General features: G+C 42.4%; 2 protein-coding genes across 2 annotated transcripts; one reads left to right on the top strand and one right to left on the bottom strand.

The window, feature by feature from the left end:
• Positions 1-438: 438 nt before the first annotated feature.
• Positions 439-846, top strand: pmchl (pro-melanin-concentrating hormone, like; the record flags this gene model as incomplete). The annotated part of the gene is made up of 1 exon (XM_079290000.1): positions 439-846. The coding sequence occupies one exon, from the start codon at positions 439-441 to the stop codon at positions 844-846; it is 408 nt and encodes a 135-aa protein (XP_079146126.1).
• Positions 847-17589: 16743 nt separating this feature from the next.
• Positions 17590-21111, bottom strand: ccnb1 (cyclin B1). Its single transcript, XM_079289116.1, has 9 exons — positions 21044-21111; positions 20669-20797; positions 19961-20068; positions 19669-19863; positions 19424-19582; positions 19039-19275; positions 18802-18942; positions 18454-18564; positions 17590-18313 (listed from the first exon to the last, which is right to left on the bottom strand). The coding sequence occupies exons 1-9, from the start codon at positions 21062-21064 to the stop codon at positions 18209-18211; spliced, it is 1206 nt and encodes a 401-aa protein (XP_079145242.1). The 5' UTR covers positions 21065-21111; the 3' UTR covers positions 17590-18208.
• Between the last annotated feature and the right edge of the window lie 103 nt (positions 21112-21214).

Genomic DNA, 21214 nt, shown 5'->3' with positions numbered 1-21214 from the left:
GAGGAGGGCTCTTACCACTGAGTATCTGACAGCACAAAGAGCTTCACGGGTTATTAATCCCTCCTCGATGTTTTAAAGGGTATAGTCATTTTGGATTAATGTTTTTCTTGGTGTCACCTGCTCAAATAATTCCCACTGTTTCATTGTCTAGAGTCTATTATCAGTCACCACATTGGAGATGATTTTAATTAACTTTCCGCCAAAACAACACTCTTGAGAACTGCAAGACTTCTGCCCAACTGCCTTGCGTTCAACTAATTTCCTGAGCACAACAGGAGAAGCAATGATGAGATACGATTCAACGTGGCCAATCCAGCTTGTCCGAAATGATATAAAAGAGGACGATACGATCTCTGGGTCAGTACAACGAAGCAAAGAGCCCTGGAAAGGAACCCATCCTCGAAGCCAACGCTTTGCACCTCCTGGAAGACCTTCACCATGAGACAGTCACTCATGTCCGTCATCTTCGCCGCAGCACTGTTATTCGAGTGCTATGCTCTGTCAGTGGCGTTGCCTATGGGCAAGACTGACGACGGCTCCTTGGAGCAGGATACTTTGGCCTCGCTGCTGAGCAACGAGGCATCAGAAAACGCCCTGGGCGACGCAGACCTGGCCACGGCGGGCAGAACCAGAGGGCCGAGGGTAATCGCCATCGCCGATCCAAGCCTGTGGAGGGACCTGCGGGTGCTGCACAGCGGACTGTCCGTCTACAAGCGGAGAGCTGACGACAACGGCCAGGTCATCGAGCACAGAGACGTCGGCCGGGACCTGAGCATGCCCATTCTGAGGAGGGACACGATGAGGTGCATGGTGGGACGGGTGTATCGGCCATGCTGGGAAGTCTAGGACAGTTTGCTCTGCTTGTCCAGGCGCCAAAACAGAGGACGACCACCACATCCTTTCCTGCCTAACACTGAGTTGCAACATAATCCAAAAATCGATGTATCTATATTTAAATTATTGCAAATCTGATAATTAAAACTACTGAATTCTGCCTTATGTCTTGTGCATGTTTGCTATCTGTCTCACGACTTAACTCTTAAAACTGGGATTATGAGGGTTACAGTTCGACTTTCAGATCTGTTCATAAATGATGGCATAAAATAACTGGTTTGATAGTTACAGCACGCAACAGAATTGCCATTGGTACTTCTCCGTTTGTGTACGGATTAGATAAGATATGTTAGTGAGCTTTAGAGGTATACTGGTAGGTTAACTGTTGGGCTTTGGAGAGACCCAGGCTAGCTGTTTCCCTTTGCCTCCAGTCTTAATGCTAAGCTAGGCTAATCACCTCCAGGCTTCAGCTCAATACTTAACACAGACATGAAAGTGGTATCGATCTTCTCATCTAACACTGACAAGAAAGCCACAATGTTGAACTACTTCTTTAAAACTGAAAACTAGACACCGGTGAATAGAAGTAAGAGGGCACATTTCACAATAAACATTCAGGATGTTTCTTATCAATGTGTTCCTGCAGTAGTACCTCAAACAGCTGAAGTAGTTGCACTAACAGGCTTCCTTTGGACGCATTGTACATCTGGTTTACCAAAAAACATCTGCAATGGGAGGAGTCACCTTGATAACACCTATGACTCGCCCAATTTCAGCAGTTCCGATAAAATTACAGACTTTTTTACACATACGAGTTTGTTACATCAGATCCTGCATACTGGTAAATGACTATTTTCTGACGTATGCTGGTGACTTCTCGCCTGCAGAACAGAGGCGGACTCTCGGGAGAGTATTTCCAACCATACAAGAGCTCATCAGAGCATCAGGCTGAATGATTTCCTAAGCTTTGCAGATGTGTCCGGCCCTCATCAAGGAGAGGCAGGGTTTGATCGAAAATGACCTTTCAATCAATCAGGAAGCTTCCTGATGTCCGATAAACATCAATTACAGATGATTTGGCTCATTATAACTTCCGTGGCTTCTGCCTTGCCAAATACAGCTGATAATGAAGGTCCACAGATTCAAACACAGACCTCTTTCTGCACAGTTAATAAGCAATGAGGGTTTGATAACCTGTTGTATTGTTACCTCTAACAATGAAGTTGTTTTCCGACCTGTTGATTTATTAGCAGGACAAGAACATTTGGTGAAAAGATGATTGCACACTATCTCGTTTCCGTCCTTTGTGACACCAGAGAAGAGAGTTATATGGTGCAGTAAGACGCTGTTGGTGCAGAAGGATGTGTGGGAGTTGATAATGTAAATTAATTCAAAGTGTTTTACGCTCATGCATGTATGCGAGGTTCCGTTGGGACTTGTGAATACTAGTGGCTCAGTCAACAACTGCAGAACATTCCTCACAGAATACAGAGTGAGAGCAGTGAGTCAGCAGAAAAGAGGATGTTTTTTCTTGGAATGTCGGCACCTTTTTGGTATTTGGGAGTAAGGGTGTGGTTGGAAAAACAATTTGGCTGAAGACAAAGGCAGAAATACAGCATGTAAAAAATGTAATTTCTACTGATGATGGTTTTGCCGAAGAGAGAAGAACAGGATGTCTGTTCGCCGTGTGCTAGTGATGCTTGTGGTGCATCTCTAGAGATGGCAAAGGTGGTTAGTTCGTCTGTCAGTTCAACACGTCTCTCCAGCTGGAAATATCTCCACAGCTATTCCTGTCTTTACATTTTGCAAAGACTTCATGGTCCCCAGATGATGAATCCTACTGACTTTGGTAAACCCTGACTATTCCTCTCACGCCACCATCAGGTTGACATTTTTAATTTTGAGTAAAATACCTTTACAAAATGTCATCAAATAGTTGTCCAGACCTTCTTGGTCCCCATAGGACAAATTGTAATCGTTTTCTTTTAACACCATTAGCAGGTCCACTAAAGCCTCACAGAGCTGCTAGTTTGGCTGAAGACTCGTTGCATTGTTTTATTGTGGACGAATGGTTTTACTCGGCTTTACTGATGAATCTGAAAGGGCAATTAATGAGTCATATTGCCGGGAAGATAAACTAATGTAGTGTAAACTGCAGTATTTCCAACAGATAGAAATTCCTACCGCAGTGTGTATTTTCCTGTTTGACATCCGTGCTCTACAACTTTTTGTCATATTGCGTCAAGTCCTTGGCATTAAATACAAAAGACTTTCCATTTTAAATGATGACAAATTACAAGGAGAGCCTTTTGGCATTTACTGTACTTACCTCATAATAATAAGCAATCCAGATAAACGTTTTATCGGAAGGTGTTTCGCTTTACTGATAACTATGGAGAGCAACATCTGGAAACAGTTAAACGAGAGGCTGTGCAACTGTTTTGTTAATCAGTTGGTAAGGATATGAGGGTTTTAATTTAACTTACCATGAGTTATCCATCTGACAAATCCGGAATACCTTGAGATATTTCTCAAGAGCTTTTTTCATATTACAGTATAGTATATTACACTGTTTACAAATTACCACATTTAAATCATTGAGCGACAAATAAAACAACGATGAGCACGATACTTGTATGCTGTGCTACAATAAAGTGTGGTGTAATAATGGCTGTAGAAAAATGCAATAATTGCTGTGAATTGGGTTTATAATTTCAAATGGTCTTTCTGTTTATTTCTCCTTCTCAATCAGTAGAGAAGATTTTATGTCTTTTTCCAGAATTAAATATAATACTGCTGCTACAATAACACCAAAACTGCATAACTCCACATCCATAAACCAAAATTACTTCATCAATAATTCATTATTGTACTTTCCCATTTTTTTGTCTTGCACTTAATAATACTAAATGCTTGGCTCAAAATTGCTCCAGTTAATTGAGGGATTAAAATGCACGTTGTATCTTCTGCAGGGGAGGCATTGTACGGCTCGCTTTCCTTGCCTGTTGTTTCTTCTGGAAGAACAGCACTATTAATAGCTGGACCAGCAGGAGAAAGGTTTGCTGTCCACTGAAACTGTCTTCAGCTTAAAAGGGTGGAAAGCACGGCTTGTCTGTGTGCTTCATGCGACACACACTACTGCGTCCCCTTTCCCTCGGAATAATTCCACTTAGGACGATAAGGCTCTTAAGAAGCCATTGGACAGTGGAACTCAGGGAATGGAAGTTTAATGATCTTCTTGAGTGGCGATTTGCAAGAAAGAATTCAAATTGCAGCTTTTTTGGAAAACAAATGCACAAAATAAATTGGAATCAGGGATCGCAGAGGCATACTGTGAATGTAGAGTCCACTTTCATACATGGCGTAACACAACGTACAGGCAGGATGAACAACATCGATGTGCCTGTGATCAATGCATCAGAGTTAAAGTCAAAGACCCAAATCAAAAGGAGCAAGATTTCACGTGTTATGAAATGTAAGAAAGTCATGATTAATTGCAAGCATGGTTACAGCAAGGTAACCTATACTTTGGATTACAAAAGACAAATGAACACATTATCAACAGGAGCCTACTGTGGCACCAAAAGCCACTTCACCAAATGTTGGCTTGACGAAACCCAGAACACCGTCGATGGCTTTCCAGAACAAGACGCTGAGTAAATGGATGTTGTTGACTGTCTTTCTGGCTGCTTTACTGTGACGTTCATCCATCGTGTAACGTACTTGGCAATAAACGGTTCTGATTCTGATTCTGAAATACTGTTCTCGACCTTCTTGTATGAAGTCTATGGTCCAGACACCAGCAGAAGCAAACGTTGTCTAAAGGTCCAGGGCTGAGTTTGAAGCCGCATGGACACAGGGTCCTTTTGTTTTTGTGACAAATTACAGCGTTATGTTTTATTTTTAAAGTTACAGAGCCCTCAAAGTCTTAAATATTGTTCTTTTTATCTTAGGGGTACAAATAATTTAGTTGATGTATTGTGCTCACAAGGTTTAATTTTAGCAATAAACTAATGTATTAAATAAATCATGATTTGGGAGTTTAGGCGCCCTGTAGAAAACAACAAAAAACAGAAAATATGTAAAGAAAAATAAGAGAAGAAAAATTGATAAACCTCATATACACAAAGAAATGTATACGAATAAATAAATCCCCTCCAAAGTTAAGGCTGGTGGCTTAACACCTGCTTGGCTATAAAAGTGAATGATAGGTAACAAAAATGGAACATGAGGCATGTAAAAAAGAAAGATGAATTATGTCACACCTTTTGCATCTTGCTCAGCTCCTGATGTGGCTCTCTGATGCACAAAGCAGAATTCGTGTTATTTTACCATTACAGAGGAGAGCAGGGAAGGGTTTAACATGCTACGGTTTTGGACAGAGAGACTGCTCAAGCTGTGGCAGCGTATGCCTGCAGTTGTCTGAAATGGTTGAAACAGCTGACGCAGTGAAAGGAGGTGAACACATGAAGGCTAATTATAGCAGGAAAGAAGTCATCTGTGTATAGTTCCTGCACATTTTTGTTTGTTCAACAGGGCTCGTTTTGCACAGTTGATAACAAATGGCTTTCACCCTCAATGGGGTGCCTTGGAGAGAAAAAGAACATCTGGAACCCATTATTTGGCCAAGTGATTATTCTGTCTGGGCTGTTAAGATACAAATCAGTGCATTGTTTTACCAAATTGCAACTGCACTATATTTTTTTATTTATGTCTCTGAGACATTAAGTCTAGCTTACTTATTTCTTACTTCAGTTGAGTTAATAATCTTGATCACATATGTGAAGATGCATCGTGTGATTTTTGACAACAAGGATGCAGAAATTTTAGATCGTGTAAAATTGTATCAGTACTTATTGAAAAATTATTTTTGGATGGGACATTAAACCAAAATTCTGGTTACATCTCCTCCAGCAAGAGGTCACCACGGAAATAATATTGGGTCTTCACAGACATAGAATTAAACATTTACCTTATCAAATTGTTATAGCAAACTTCCATTATTACACATCTTTAGACACAGTAACAGGAGAATCCCGTCTAAGAACAGGCGCTGGCTTTGGTGGCTGCACCAGCATCTGTACAACAACGCATTTCCACACCACTGATTCTGTCTATCAGCTCCTCCTTTCCAAAAGTATGTATATATGTATGTATTTCAAATTAAAAGCAAACCAGTTAGGGGTTATTTTAAAAGGTAGATGCTCTTGCTGTTTTGGTCTTTTTTTCCTGATGAATTTCTTTAGAACTCGGAAAATAATTAAGAGCACCATCAAGCTTAAAGATTTTGCAATTGGTGCCAAAAATCTCAGCCCAAACACAGTCGACCCTTGTCAGATCAATGCGGCAGGCCACAGTGAAAAACTGTGGTCATTGCAGTGTTTTCTGCCTCTGCCGCACCTTCTGATCCCTGAGGAAGACGTACACTTTCTCCTTCCATAGAAGGAAGAAGAGGACAGGGTTCGGTCAGACCACAGGGACTCCCAGACTGAGAAGGAGTCAGCTTTTAGCCTGAGGATGGTTGTGCAGCGAAAACACTTGAGGCCAGGTCTTGAAAATTAGTTTTTAAAGGCAGATTTATTTTTTAAACAAACACCATGCACAGATTAGTACACAGACATATAATCAATTTGTCTGTTGTCCTTTATTTCTTTAAAAAAACCTGTGATTGAGAACACGTTTTGTAGAGACATCTAAGAGATAAAAGGCATACATTGGCACTTATGTTTCACAGTGAGTTATACTTTATTTATAGACCTCATTTTTTAGAAAAGCTGTATTTGATCAGATAGTGTTCATTCTATTTTAGGGTGAACATCTGCTCGACCATCTGTCTCAAGTCGTAAGCATCGTACTTAATCTCTCGATTTATTGCATAATGTGCATTGATAATGACTGTCTCTATGTGACTGAAACCTGATACTGAAATGTAATTAGGTCCATCTCAACCCTTTGTTCCATAATATGATCAGTCTCGTAGTTTGGTCAACCAGTTATATGACATCTGGCGCCAAAGGGCTCTCCGATGTCCGGCGCTAATTGAATTCCTCTTAGTCGGTTGGAATTATCAGTGTAGCTGTTCAACATGTTTGAGCCTGACTAGCTGTTAATCACCAAAGGCCAAAGGAAGCGCCGATGATTTTAAAGAATTATGGCAGAAGCAAGATGTTTGAATGCTCAATCTTTTTAGATGGACTGCACTTCCAGAGGTAGCCCTTTTCTACCAGGACAAAGGGCTTCATTATGTCTCTCATTCACACACCAGTGGCACCTCCACCTCCATGCAGGCCTCAGTCCTGCCTCTCAGTATGGGGTTCAGTGTGGAGGTGTTCATTACATTTACGAGCAAATCTTTGACACTGCAGCAGCATTGTCACTGAATCAATCAGTATCTTTTAACGGTGGAGCTGCTCTGATTGGTGGAGAGCACCATTGTCAGCTCAGCTATTACATTCGCTACAATGCGTTACTTCCTCATTACCAGTTGTGACAGCGTGTTGCTAGTTTTGTCTTCACCTTTTGAGTGTGTGTGTGTGTGTCATCATGCCATTTTTATGTCTGCGGATAGATTTTGTCACTGTGATGGGGTCACCACCGCGCAAGAAGCTAATTTTTACTGGTGTATAGTTGGGATCAAAATGAAAGCTGAGGGTCACGAGTATTATTACACGTGCCACAGGCACACTATTTTAACCATTAAAATCAACAAAACTAGTCTAAAATGAAGAAAATCTGAAACGATTGCATGAGAGTCTATGGAGCAGAGCTGGATACTGATGCTACGCTATGATTGGCCCGTATTTTTATTTCCTGGGCAGGAATTAGCAAAGGATCAACGTTAGCACGCTAACACACTAAACTAACATGGTCAACATTTTATGATATGTTAGCATTTTGCTCAAAGCATCGCTGTTATTACGCTAGCAGAAGTCAGGACTTTGTCCGTGTGGTATTTTAAACAGTTGAGACCTTGATAACATTTCTGACTTATTCCCACTGTGCCTTCATTTGTTCATTCTGAATCAAGCACTGCATTCAAACACAGATTTTGTGATGTCCCTGTTTGCCCAGGACGTCCATCCTTCATCCTTGCTTGACTATCCCACAGTTCATCAGAGCAAAGGCACACCCGATGTTTGCCTGTGCAAGTGATTTGAAGACCTTTCCTTGCTTCATGAAGCCCTTTGCCCAGAGGACATGTAGAGTGTCAGGGAGATAGAGAAAGAAAGATGACTCTTGGCAACAGGGTTTCTTTCTTCTCTCTGACTGTGTTGGTTTTCCGCTGCGTTTTAATGTTTTTGCTGGGCATTCTACGCGCTGAACTTCCCAGAAATGAGACAGAAGCAGACCGGCCGTAGAGGAGAAATTCCTCACACTACGCTAGAAGCATGCATGGCCTATTTCATGTGCTTTTAAATTTCGATCAGAGGCAAGGCACAGCCTGTATTTTGACTGTATTGTCCAAGTTAAATAACCTTTCTTGTCTTCCATTTCCATAGCCTCTCACAAGGGTTCCCTGAGTTCACAATGTCACAAGAAGAAGCAGTACAGTGGGAATATGTTTATAGTCAAGTGGTATATATGGAGGTTGTTATTAAGCCGAATCTCGTCAATACAATTTGTCGGAAAAGGTGAATAAGCAGTCGTCCTCCCGGTGAGATCGGATGATGGCTGTATTTGCTGCTTGTGTACGACAAAAAAACGGTCAGTTGAATCTGTTAAATCAGGCTTTCCTCCCCTTTTTCTCACGTTTCACGCGGTGGTGTTTTCACTCACAAGCTTGCCAGAACAACTCATAAAGTAGTGGTTGCATTTTTACTGTGGATCACTTCAATCTGAATTTCCATACAATTTCTCTCCTGGCAGTCTGTCAGTATCAGACTGATGAAAACCACTGGTTGTGGGGAGGATGGTTTGTAATCTCTTTCAGCGGTTCATCCATCAAACCGCTTGTGCTTTTTTAATATTGTGTGGGTTTTGAGAAATGTTTCCTGACATACAGTAAGAGGTGTGAGAGATGTGTTCATCCTGCAGAGCCAATCATGTTACACTTTGTCATGTAATCTGTGGTGTTTGCTGTGGAGGCAAACTTTTGTTCCCTGACTTCAGGCCTCAAAGGAATAGTTCAACATGACAGGACACAGATTGTTGTAGTGGTCATTGAGGAGGTTCAACAGGTCCTGGTCTACTAGAGGGCAATAAGGAGGTTCAGTGGGACCTTTAGGTCCTTTGTGTGGTCCCCTGGTGCAAACCAAAAGCCATTGGGTTAAAGTTGCGATTCCAGGTTGGTGACACTTTTCATGTAATACCACCTGTATGCGAGCACAGTGCTCTGCATGCGTGCCTGAAAGTATGCCCAATGCCTTCTAAGCCAATTTTCAACACCCTATTTATTTCAGATTTTCTGATTTCCCATGGGCCCCTCCTGACTGGTCCTTGGTCCCCCGTTATGCCTGCTCATTTAAAAAATCCTATTGTCCCTGGTTCTAAGCGCCATGTCGGAAGTTGTAGCCGCTTGTAGGGGTCCTTTAGGCGGTTGAATACCTATGACAGCACTCTCCACCACTGTCATCAGAACACCAAATGAGGGAATAACTTTTGGAAGAAGAGTTCTTCCCTCCAGTAGAGTTTCTGAATCTATGACAAGGAGCACTATAGCTGTTCCGGAGGCTAACTATGACACCTGCTGTTGGTTTTTCCTTTCATTCGTCACCCATCTCCATCTGTACTTTTACAGCTTGGTTATATAGTATTGAAGTAGGGCTTCTCTTTCTTGTCAAATGTGTCTCTCCATTTGTGTCAGTTCAGCTGCTTCTATTCTCCCTCCGCAGTCATTGGTCATTATGAGCCGTGGTTACATAAGCTTGTATTCACAGACAGCGTTCCCTCATGAGCCCTGTTGGTGAGGTGACCTGCAGAGGCAGAGCACTCTTCTGCTCAGAAAGACTCTTCCGGCAGAGCTGTGGTCCTCCTCTCCACAGCTGACTCCATCATTCAGTCCCAGGTGCCCTTGACTTGCTCCATGGGGCCGGGTGACATCATCGCCCCCCTCCCCCGATTCCCCCGCTGTCTCTAATGGAGGCCCGGAGCTGGTGGAAGGGCATTGTGAATAATTTAGGAGCTCTGGTGCACTTTATAACCTGGCCTGCAAGGCTAGCCGGGACATCCACCCTAAATGCATTAGTATAATAGTTGGGGAGGAAACTAGCTCTTATTGACTGATACAATCAATAGCTGTGCTTCTGTTCACTGTTGAGTCCCTGGAGGTTGCTGTGTGTGTGTGGGATGATTGGTCAAACTACCAGAAAACACTCCTGAGAACGACAAAAAAGTAACAATTAAACTTTGAGGAAAAGCAGTTTGTCCCTGATTCTTGGCGGAATGAAGCATCTGACAATAATTGGAGCGATTTCATTCATTCATTTCTTGACGTTGCTGACTGAGGAGTCATCTGCAACAATCAGAAACATAATTTCCCCACGGCAAGGCAGAGAAGCTCCACAGAATACATGCACCATGTCTGAGGTGACTAATTTCAACGAGGAAAGAGCTCTATAATCAATTGAATTCAGTGTGACAGGAGAGTGACTTGACAAATGGCGTAATTATCCGTAGCTTCTTGAGTGGGATGAGAGTCCTCCTCATCAGGAGGAGGAGCTCACCTTCATGAGTGGAAAGCTGATGGAAAAAATGACTCCACTCTAATTTACCAAAGTGCTTTCACAGCACTGTACACACTACACCGAGAGCACACTGTTGGTAGCACTGTAGAAAGAAAAAAGAAAAGAAAAAGAGTTGCAACTTGGGAAACCGCTTAAATATCTTTTTTTGTTTTATGTGGATAAACCTTCAAAACAGCAATAAGTGTTATGAAACACCCTTCTGCATTTTTAGCTACACTGGTGGCGTTGATGGCGATGTCAGCCTGTTGGTTGGTTCCCCACTTTGGTCCAGATTGAAATATCCCAACAGCAATTCAATGGTTTGCCTTGAAATTTTGTAGAGACATTTGCGGGGACCAGCGGATGCATCGTACCCCCCCCCCCCCCCCCCAATTAGTGCCAGCATTTAAAAGGCACCTGTGGCCTTGGCCCCACTCCTTCTTGGCCCCTGTTCTGGTGGTGAGTGTCACGCATATTCCTCCTCTTGTTGCCGTCTGACTCATTTCTATTATTTTGCAGCATGGTGTGCCCTTTTAACCTTTGTTCATCATTTGTAGGTTCACCTGCTGCTGTTTTGCTGCCTCCATTTTGTCTGATTGTTTTGCCTCTTTTTCTTGTTTTGCTTTTGCTTTGCATGTTTTGGCTGTTTTTCCTTTGTTCTGCATGTCTTAGTCATTTTAGTGATTTTCATTGAATTCTTTAAAACAAACGTGTCTCTGTCCAAATATCGGTAGTGAATCTGTGTACCCTTAATACATTGGCAAGTAATATATTAGGGTTGTTTAAGTTTATATTTCCCAGGGTGTAAGTCCCCAGGTGGCGTTGTTGGTCCCCCATTTAATAAAAATATACGTCCAGAATCAACAAAGCAAACCTTAAATGCTACAGTACTGCATGAGAAACCAGCCTATAGAACTTGTCATCACAGAGGGAAATAATACACCAACAAACCACCTATCACAGCACCAAGCACTAGATTCATGAGCAGTCTTGTTCTCATTATTACTGATCTCGTAAATCAAAACACAAATACTGGCCCACTTCCCTCTAAGTAAAACAGTGATATAACCTCTGATAGTTCCGGTGCGTAACAACATTAACTTAATAGCCCTTTAGTGGTTATTTTGTTATGCTCAGTGATGTCACACAGTGAACAGTCTGTTGGTGCTTCAGTCAACATGATGTAATGTGAACATCGAGATGTGCTGTACGTGACCACTGTGGAGGAAGTTCGTAAGAGGCATGTCTGAAGCCAGATGAGATCAATTTAAAGACCAGATGAGTACTTGTATTATTTGATTGTTATTTGAGATTACTATGTCAGATCAAAACATCAAAGAAATACTTTATTTTAAGACAAATTGACTGACAACAGCTGCGTCTAAATGTCATTCACACTTCGCCATATTTGTGGCCACTTCTCAGTTGCTGTTTTTCATGGATGTAGCCAGCTAGCTTGCTGTTCATGAAGATGAAATCACCAATTTAAACCCCCCTACTAAGCTATGATTGGTCGATTTTTTTATCCAACCGGTCTGGAACTAGCATACAAAAATGCCCTCATCACATCAGAAGTGGGTTATACTCGTGCATTATTTGGTACGGAACCAGTCAACAACTTCAAACTTTGCAGTACAACTTTGAAGTACAAATTTGAACTTATTTTCAAGTTTCAGGAGTTTCTTCCTGTGAGAAAGTCCACTGGCACCTCAAAATCGTTGAACCGAACCTATTAATCCCCAGAACTTGAGTAGTGAAGGCCAGTGGAAAAATCTCATTTCGGGAAGTGAACCACCAACAGTCCTCACTTCCCTACAATACTCTACTCTGAATTGGTCCAGTGGAGCTGCTCAGTGGCCAAAAATAACCTGTGAGAGCCGAAACGAGACAATAACTTTATTTTGTCTTGCCAAAACAACAAATCTTGCCAAAGCATGCCTGTAATAGCAATTTGGATTGCTACAGTTTTTTGTTTTCGGTACAACTTAACTTAATTTCTGTGTTTTGTATCCAGGCCTTATATTTGTAATGTGTGCAGTAAAATATGGTTATCTGTGTTGAAAGTTACAGTGAGCAATGCTGTCTTAAAATTCTTCCAATATAAAAAATTATAAATTGAGGCAAGGATAATTTTGATTTACTACAACGCTGATCATCAGCATGCCCAATGGGCCCTTTTCACAGCAGCCATTTTGACATGTCATAGCAGGGTAAACACAGCTGTAATTAATAAAAAAATGTATTATGGTACCATTCTATTTAGTGTGCCACAGCCATTCCAATGAGCCAGCGTGCACAATACCACTTAAATGGAACATAATCAGTGTCATAAATAACACCAGTGTTTACTCTACAGTGACATGTCAAAACGGCTGCTGTGAAAAGGACCTGTTCCCCTGGAATTGTAAATGTTTGCATTTTCACTGTTATTCTGAGTACTCTGAATACTCTCGTCCATGTGAAGCTCATGTGATATGATAGAAAGTTCCAGAACTGCTGTTTTCAAGGCGAAGATGAAGACCGCGTGACACTGTGTGACACGAATGAAAGAGCGACTGAATGTAAGATTGTTTTTCAAATGATTTACAGCTCTATACTTAGAGGACAGTACACATAATACACACAAAACGACATTACTTATTAGATTAGATTAGAAAACTTTATTAATCCCCAATGGAGAAACTCATTTGCCACCAAAAACACATACAGACAACAATAGACACAGTCCACAGTGCACAACACACAAAAAACACATTACAAAGAATAAATCACACCAGAAAATGCCATATGACACATGACTGAAAGATGCTGAATCTAAAAAAACACATCTAAAGGTGTTCATTAAAAAACATGAAGAAGCTTTCTGCTGATATCAAAGGATGCAAGCTTCCTCAAGAAGGAAAGTATTGACTGAGCCTTTTTTTAAATACAGCATCAGTGTTCTTCCAGTTTAATTTACCGTCCAGATAGACCCCAAGATGTTTACATGACTGGACAATTTCTATTTGCTGACCCGCAATTATCACTGGGGAAACCTCCTCGTTCTTCCTTCTGAAATCAATAACCAACTCTTTGGTCTTTCCAACATTTAGATAAAAAAAATGTTCACACCAGCTGACAAAGGAGTCAAAGTCCCGTTTATAGGCCGGGTCGTTGCCGCGGGTAAGTAGACCAACCGGGGCAGTGTCATCTGAGGACTTTTGGATGTTACAGGACACATGGCTCTGCCTATAGTCAGCTGTATGAAGTGAGAATAAAAAGGGGGATACAACTGTTCCCTGTGGTGCTCCACTTTTAGTTGAGATAGTGTCAGACAGTTTTTTATCAAGCCTGACAAACTGTGGTCGAGACAAAAGGTAAGCTTATGGATTGAGATGCTCTTTTTTATCCCTTTCACACTGATCGCTGTTCAGTTTCTCTTTGACATCAGCGAATGAAAAATAAAGTATGTTCTCACAATGTAGTGTCTTTAGAAAGGAAGCACAGCACTCTCCTGTCTATTAAACAAACACGCAAGTGTAACCTTGATCGTGAGGAGAAGATGACTTCCTGCTTGCCGCTGAAGCTGTGCACAGGGAGGTTAAGGTGGTTTGGAGAAAACCCCATTCACACCTGGCTCAAACGCTCCACTGTTCAGGCCACAATGGGAGCCTTTCTTTCCTTCACGTGACACGGAGTGTCCAAGGTCAGCAAAGTTCAGAAAGCACATGATTTTCATTTGAAAATCTACAAATTGTGAAAACGAATGCCGTCGTGTTTATTTGTGTTTCACTCCACTCTTCAGCCCAGAGGCCTCATTCTGCTTGCCAGCTGCCAACATATTAGCACCCCGCAGAAACCCTTACAGTGCTGTTTGTTTGACTTTGTCATATTGAATTGACACGCGTAGACTTTGTAGACGGGAGTCGAGAATGGGCATTGACTCATGTTGAAGGGTGCACTTGTTAAATCGCTGGCCATCTTGGACGATGTTTAGACTGGGAAGGAGCTCCACACTTTTGACTCTTGGTCTTGGACCAACCGCTTGTGGGTGAGATCTGTATTGCTGAAATGCTGAGCGGTCTTAAGCCAAGCTTTGCATTCTTTCTGTACCTCAGTGCTGACTGGCAAATTCATTTAATGGGGCGAGCTTGAATAAATATGGAAAAGGAATGAAGCATTTGGGCTTGAGGACACTGGAATGTGCATGAATCAGGTTCTCGTATTGTTGTCGGAGAACGTTTGTTGAATACCACTTGAGATGTTTTAAGGCCATCAAGTCTTTGTGATTGTACACTGTGGCCCTGAAGTAGTTGGGTCACCCAACATATTCTATCATTAAATGTGGTCTCTAGCAATGCAGAGAGTTTTATATGTATTGCACAAAACCTTGTTATTTCACTGGAACTACTTTCTAAGCATCAGCCTCTCAGCAGTGGAGCTCCTCTGACTGGTGACAGAACGCCGCTGTCAGCTCAGTCTTGATACACAGCACGTTAACTCCTCATTAAAAGCTTATTAAAAGACTGAAAGCTACAGAAACAGCCATAATCTGGTTACGCCATCATAAATAACAGGCTGCTGAGCTATACACCGTGAAAAATATTTCAAGAAGCAATAAACAAATATCAATGTCTCTGCTTTAAATGCAGGGGATCACCAATGTTATTAGGACATTTATGTGGGTCCCATGAATGTCTGTGCAAAATGCTGTGCGAATCCATCCATGTAGAAATATTTCACTTTCAACCACAGATGTCAACATTTGCAGGCTTTGGTTGAATGCAGGCAACGGTCCGCGTGGAAAGCAAAAGAGGCGGGACGCATTGGCCGAAATGCAATCTGGGAAACCCGCCGACTGTCGTCTTTTATTGGTTTAAAATGAGCTTGTAAACTGGCCACTTGAGAAACAATCCGGTCGTACACTTCGTCTCTCAACTCCAACTCCAGTCTCGCATCTCAAGTTGCTAATTGGACTGTAAATAATGAGCAGTGCATGGAGAAGGAAGACTTGGCCGGCATAACCGCGGCTACACCGGATCCCCAGAAATATAGCCCCTTGTCCCCTGAGGCTTATCCGTCGTCAGACCCACAGCCAATGGGTTCCAAGAGTGATTGTAGTGGGTCTTTGGTCTGTGTATATGTTTATATGACCAATACTGGAGTGCATTCAAATGGACTCTATCAGCTCTGATTGCTTTGTTGGTCATTGTCATCACATAATGAAAGTGTTTTCTGAAGCAGACATGTAAACTATGAAGGGACTCTCAGAGGCTGTCCTTTAAACCAAAACTATTTGCACGGTTAGATAGGGTTGAGTGATGAAATGGTTTTTTTTGTAATTTTACCCTTTTGTAAATTTACCCTTTAAGCGTTTAACATGAAGGTTACTAGTGTGTTTCTGTGTTGCTGAGTTGTCTTGAACTGCACAGTTTTCCATCAGGATAAATGTCACACAGCTGAATCTTCGTCAAAAAGGCCAATAAGTGTTCCGGGACAGCTGCAAGTGTATGGTTTGGAGCCCCGCACAGGAGGAATCCGTCTTGTAAACAGATACGGCTTTCCAGTCATGACCTCAGCCTCCAACTATGCATCCTCAGTATGATCTGTGGGTTTAAAAGCCCGGCTTTCCAGGATAACTGAGGCTAATTGTGTGTCTGTGGAAAACAGAAGGCTCCGAGCTGAATGGATAAAAGCTCTTAAGGTGTCAGCATTACCGTCTAAATGTCAGGTAACAGATGCACATTGCTCTGTCCAACACTTATATACAACTATCAAAGCATGGTTCGGCTGTGTTTCTACCTAAAAGTAAAACGTTAAGCGACAGATGACTTCTGGTCTCGGCCTATACAGCAGCAGATGGATTCAAGCAGTTATCCAGCCGGCCTTTTGATCCCGATGATGTACACACTGACTCGTGTGGTGCGGATGGCAGGTGGTGTCGTACAGCAAAGCTGTGCTGAAGTCCCCCTGGGGATGGCGGATGGACAGGGGGGGCCTGGTTCCCCTACGGTCTCAGATGTGAATGGGTTGAAGTGATAATAGCTCCCACTCTGCTCTGTCCATTAGCTTTAAATACGTGTGGCTTGTGATGTACTGTAACTGAAGTTGTGAGGAGCCTTTGCATCTGTACCTCACGAGACCTACGTGTCTTACAAGCAATAAAGATTCTGAAGGGAGTTTGCAATTGATTGTGTACATTTCCTCGATGTAAATCTGGATAGATTTGCAAAATCAGTGAATTAAATGCCGTAAAAGAGAAGACTAATTCTGCAGCACCAGTGTTACCGTAAAGCTCTACTGCTCACAAGCATTTGCACAGCAAACATTTTAACAAAGACAGAAAAACTGGATGGCTGAATTCCATTTAACTCTGTATTGTGCTGGCTGTAGAGCCCTCAGTAATCCATGTGATTGCCATCGTTACCAGGCAAAATAGAGACCTTTGTGACATTGCACACAATGCCGTATCAGAGATCTTTAATATTGAAACCCACTAGATACTGAATTTCTGAGGCCGATATCTGTGGTCATTTTTTAACACAATTGAAACCAATATGTACCAAGTCTGACATTTCTGCAGTTAAAATATATATATTCTTGTGTAAAAAAGTCAGACACTATCTAAATGAGCATCTGGGTTGTTTCTTTGGGCGACGCTTTTTAGGTCTGCAATAAAATAACCTCAGTCTAGCGCTACAGGAGTTACTAAAGCAATACTGCAGACTGGAATAGCTGCATTAAATTAGGGCATTTATAAAGACTGGTGTAACTAAAGATTTCCTTTGAGATAGATATATATATATCTATATAGATATATATATATATCTATATAGAGTGTACTGACAGAACATGGTCTAAAGACACGTTTGTAATGTGGACAAAGCAAAACGCTTTTCATCTCTTTACAAGAATTTAAAGTGACACCCTTCAATGAAGCAGCTCAGTGAGGTCAACATGTCCCCTTGTGATTTACACAACTGAACTATATGATCAGTTTCTAGATTCTCTGGTCAAGCCGACACAGAGGCAGAACTGGAGGCTCACAGGGGAAGCAACTTTGAGCTTAGAGATCCCTCTAGTGGTAATCAACATTATTGACAGGGAGCATAAGTCTGGTTTGAACTATTTAATAGCAGCTTTAAGAACAAGACAGTCAAGAAAGTAAAACATTGCTGTACATATTACACAGATTAATAAAATCCCATTAAAAACAAAAAAGCCACACCCATCCACTGGCCCTTTATTGGTGACCATGTTAAAGCATGCCTCAAGTTTTACATTTGCAGCCGCGTCTAAGCAATAAAAATTGCTTGTCGGAGATATAAATTTGGGGCCTTGTAAAATTATATGGTGACAATAAAATAGTCAGATATATAGAGATTTCAGATGGCAAGTAGCGCATTAACGAACGGTGTTAAACGTTGCAGCGGAGTAGTCTTCGATGCCGACTTGAGTCTCATGTAGAAATAAGGTGACAGAGGTTCACTACACCCCAAGTCATTTCCCAAGACTAAACTGCCATCATGTGCACTCTAGAGGGCCAGCGTTCACATTGAAAATTACAAACTTGTCGCATGCTTTCAAAAAAAGATCAGTAAAAAGTACACGATATTCAGTAAGTTATCGTTTAAACCACTGACATGGCCCTTGGCGTGCAGCTCCTTCAAACACATTAAACCTTTTAGTTACAACTGTACATAGAAGCACATGGTGCCAAACGCGTGGTCACCTCACTGGGTGAGCTGCTTTGCAAGATCCTTCACCACTGAAGACTTGAGCTGTGAGATGGTGGCAATCCTCAACTGCTTCGAAGTAGAGTACTTTCCTTTAACAGCCTGCAAGAAAGCACCGTTAGAAGTCACGCTTCAGATATTTATTGGCCATGGGAATATTAAGGATCAATGATGTGCCTTTTGGCCGAGATCCAGTTCAAACAGACGAGTGAACAGTTAATGTTGTTCAAATTAACACTTACCATGTGCTTGGTCAGCCCATCGTTCACCTTCACAACATTGTTGGCAATGTGTGCCATCACAGGAATCAAACTCTCTGCTGTGTAGTCCATGTAGTGCTGCAGCGTCACATCCTGAGGAGAAACACGACACGTTTACCTTCTGAAGACCATTACAGCTTCAGAGCAAGATAAAGAAAAGGATGGGTTATTTATAATGAACTGACGCCCAACTTTGTAGAACTGGTCACAACTCCTTAAACTAAGTAGCCTTGACAAGTCTGTTAGCATTCATGAAATATCGGCAAACAGTGCTTTGCAGAATGAAAAGGCCTTTTTCTGAGCTGCAAGAGTTGGAATAAGGAAACTCACCCAGTCGCCAGCATCTAAGATCTTGATGGTAAGGGCCAAAGAAGCACTTGCAACCATGGACGGTGGGAAGTGAACCATCTCGTAGTCAACCATGGTGAGCTCCAGGAGGTATTTAGCCAGGGTGTGTTGCTCAGCAGTTACCTGGGGAGGAGACAAGCCAGGAACGTCAGCGGCTGGTAGACCGATAAAGCGGTCGCTGGCTCAGTCTCACTGTCGGTTTAAGATGCAGCTACAAACTTCGTGAATCTTTGAAGCTCTTCTTAGGAACTGCAGGGGAAGAGGGCGGCCCAGTTGGAACTTGAGCACGCGGAGAATGATCATCTCCATGTCTCGGATCTGGGCGGTCGTGTAGGCCCGGTCTGTCACGTAGGCAAAGTCGGAGATCTCCGGGGGATACATCTCCTCGTATTTGGAAGCCAGGAACATGGCGGTGACGCCGACCAGCTGTAGCTGCTTCTTGGGGACTGGGTGATCCTGCGTGAGGCGCAATCACATGCAGAGTTTAGAAACAAGGGCGGCGCGGTCAACTTCAGTAGAACGTGAGGATTTTTAGGCTATATGGTAGCGGCGTGTCAGGCAGAGAAGTAACCCCGGTGGGCTTAAGTTTGATACAGTTCCTCACCTGAAGAAAGCGGTCAATGACTCCCACCGTCATGTACATAGTCTCCTGCAGCAGACGGAACTTCAAGCTCACTTGCACTAGCCAGTCAATGAGAATGGCCCGCATGTTGCCAGTCACCTCCTGACCCTGCAGGTAAGAGAGTCTGACGTTCTGCTCAATCTGAGGAGGCATGAAACTGGTTAAAACGGAAGGGGAAAAAAAAGTGAAAGGTGAGATAACTTTCGGAAAAAACAGTTTTTGCTTGCCTCAAGCTGTCTGAGGTACTTGTAGATGTCTTTCACATATTCGCTGCAGAGCATGGGGTTGTCGTAGTCATCTGCATCCACATCCCGGACAGCGCCGTGAAGCATGACATCAGAAAACGCTTGGCAGAGGTCAGCAGGCGCACAGCCAGAGGTCTCCATTGGCGTGGGGGATGCTGGTTCAGGGAGAACCTGGACCTATAGCAATCCCAACAAGAGTTCAAACAAACTGAAGCAACACACCCAGCAGTCATTAGGGTAGTGATGGCCAGATAGCAGCTGGCATATAACTCACCTGCACCTCAGGCTCAGCAGGAACAACCATTTCTGGTTTTGGTTGTTCGACAACTGCTTTTTTGGTGGCAACTGCTTTGGTCTTCTTGGTGGCCTCAGTCTTGACAGTCTAAAATGAAAAAGATTGACAGGTCTGAAGTTAAAGCTGAAATTGTCTAGTGTTAGGCATTTTCCTTAAACACAAAAAACACTTAAATATGGAGACTTGCCAACAGTAAAACAGCCTAGGTTTTTGAGTGCCGGCCTGACAAAGCAGTCAGTCAACACATAACTATGAGGTCTTTGAACATGTAGCCTAAAACAGCAATTTCCTACTATTTCAGAACAAATTAAATACACCTTCTTAAACAAATGCAAGTGGTTGCATGGGGTGGTAACGTTCCTGGCACATTCCCAAGTTTGTTAAAACTCCGTCAACCCACACATTTAGGTATTCTATGGGCACATTTATTAATTCAGTATATAAGGCTTTAAACATGCAGACATGAAAATCCCACAAGACACACCTATCGCCTTTAAGTCGGTGCGTTAGGTTAATTAGCCCACAAAGCTAACCTTAGTAAGACTTGTAAATGCATGGCTATGGTTGGTGCGTTTGCATAGTGCTACGAAATACCCTTCAGATAATTAGCACAATTATTTAAGTCATCCATCTTTAGATAAAAACAGTTTACTCACACGAGATTTCATAATTACGCCACATATTTACCTTTTTCTGGACTTCTTTGTTAACTGCGATGTTTCCGATTTCTCCAAGGGCAGCGCGAGGCTTCATTGTGGGCCCTGCGGCTGAGCAGGCCTTCCCACAGAGGTCAGTCCTGGTAGAAGCCAAGCGGTTCTGCAGAAAGATAAATAATTTAACGTTTAAATGGAATGCTACTGATTTATAATGTATTACATAGTCTTCAGTCAAATTCCTATAATAGAACGGTTGCACGAGAGCAGACCCGACAGCGAGGCACGAGGACATTTAAACTTTGCGTATAATACATATCAATTATATAAAGACAGGTTTCTTCTGAACACCTTTCCAGTCACAATACACAAGAGGATGAATATCTAGAAAACCCTTTAAAATACGTACTCTGGTCACTCGAAGAGCCATTTCGAAATGCGGATTGCTTCAACAGACTGGTGGACACTCGTAATGGAGAATGATGCGGTGTAGTTTCTAGGTTTGGTGTCTTGGTTTAAATCCTCGCTTACTACAAGCTGATTGGGTGTGACCTGAATTCTCCGAGCCATTGATTGGCTG

Source organism: Melanostigma gelatinosum (genome assembly GCF_949748355.1).
Source record: "Melanostigma gelatinosum genome assembly, chromosome: 18".
In the NCBI taxonomy this organism is placed as follows: domain Eukaryota; kingdom Metazoa; phylum Chordata; class Actinopteri; order Perciformes; family Zoarcidae; genus Melanostigma; species Melanostigma gelatinosum.
This window is presented reverse-complemented; position numbering and strand designations above follow the sequence as displayed.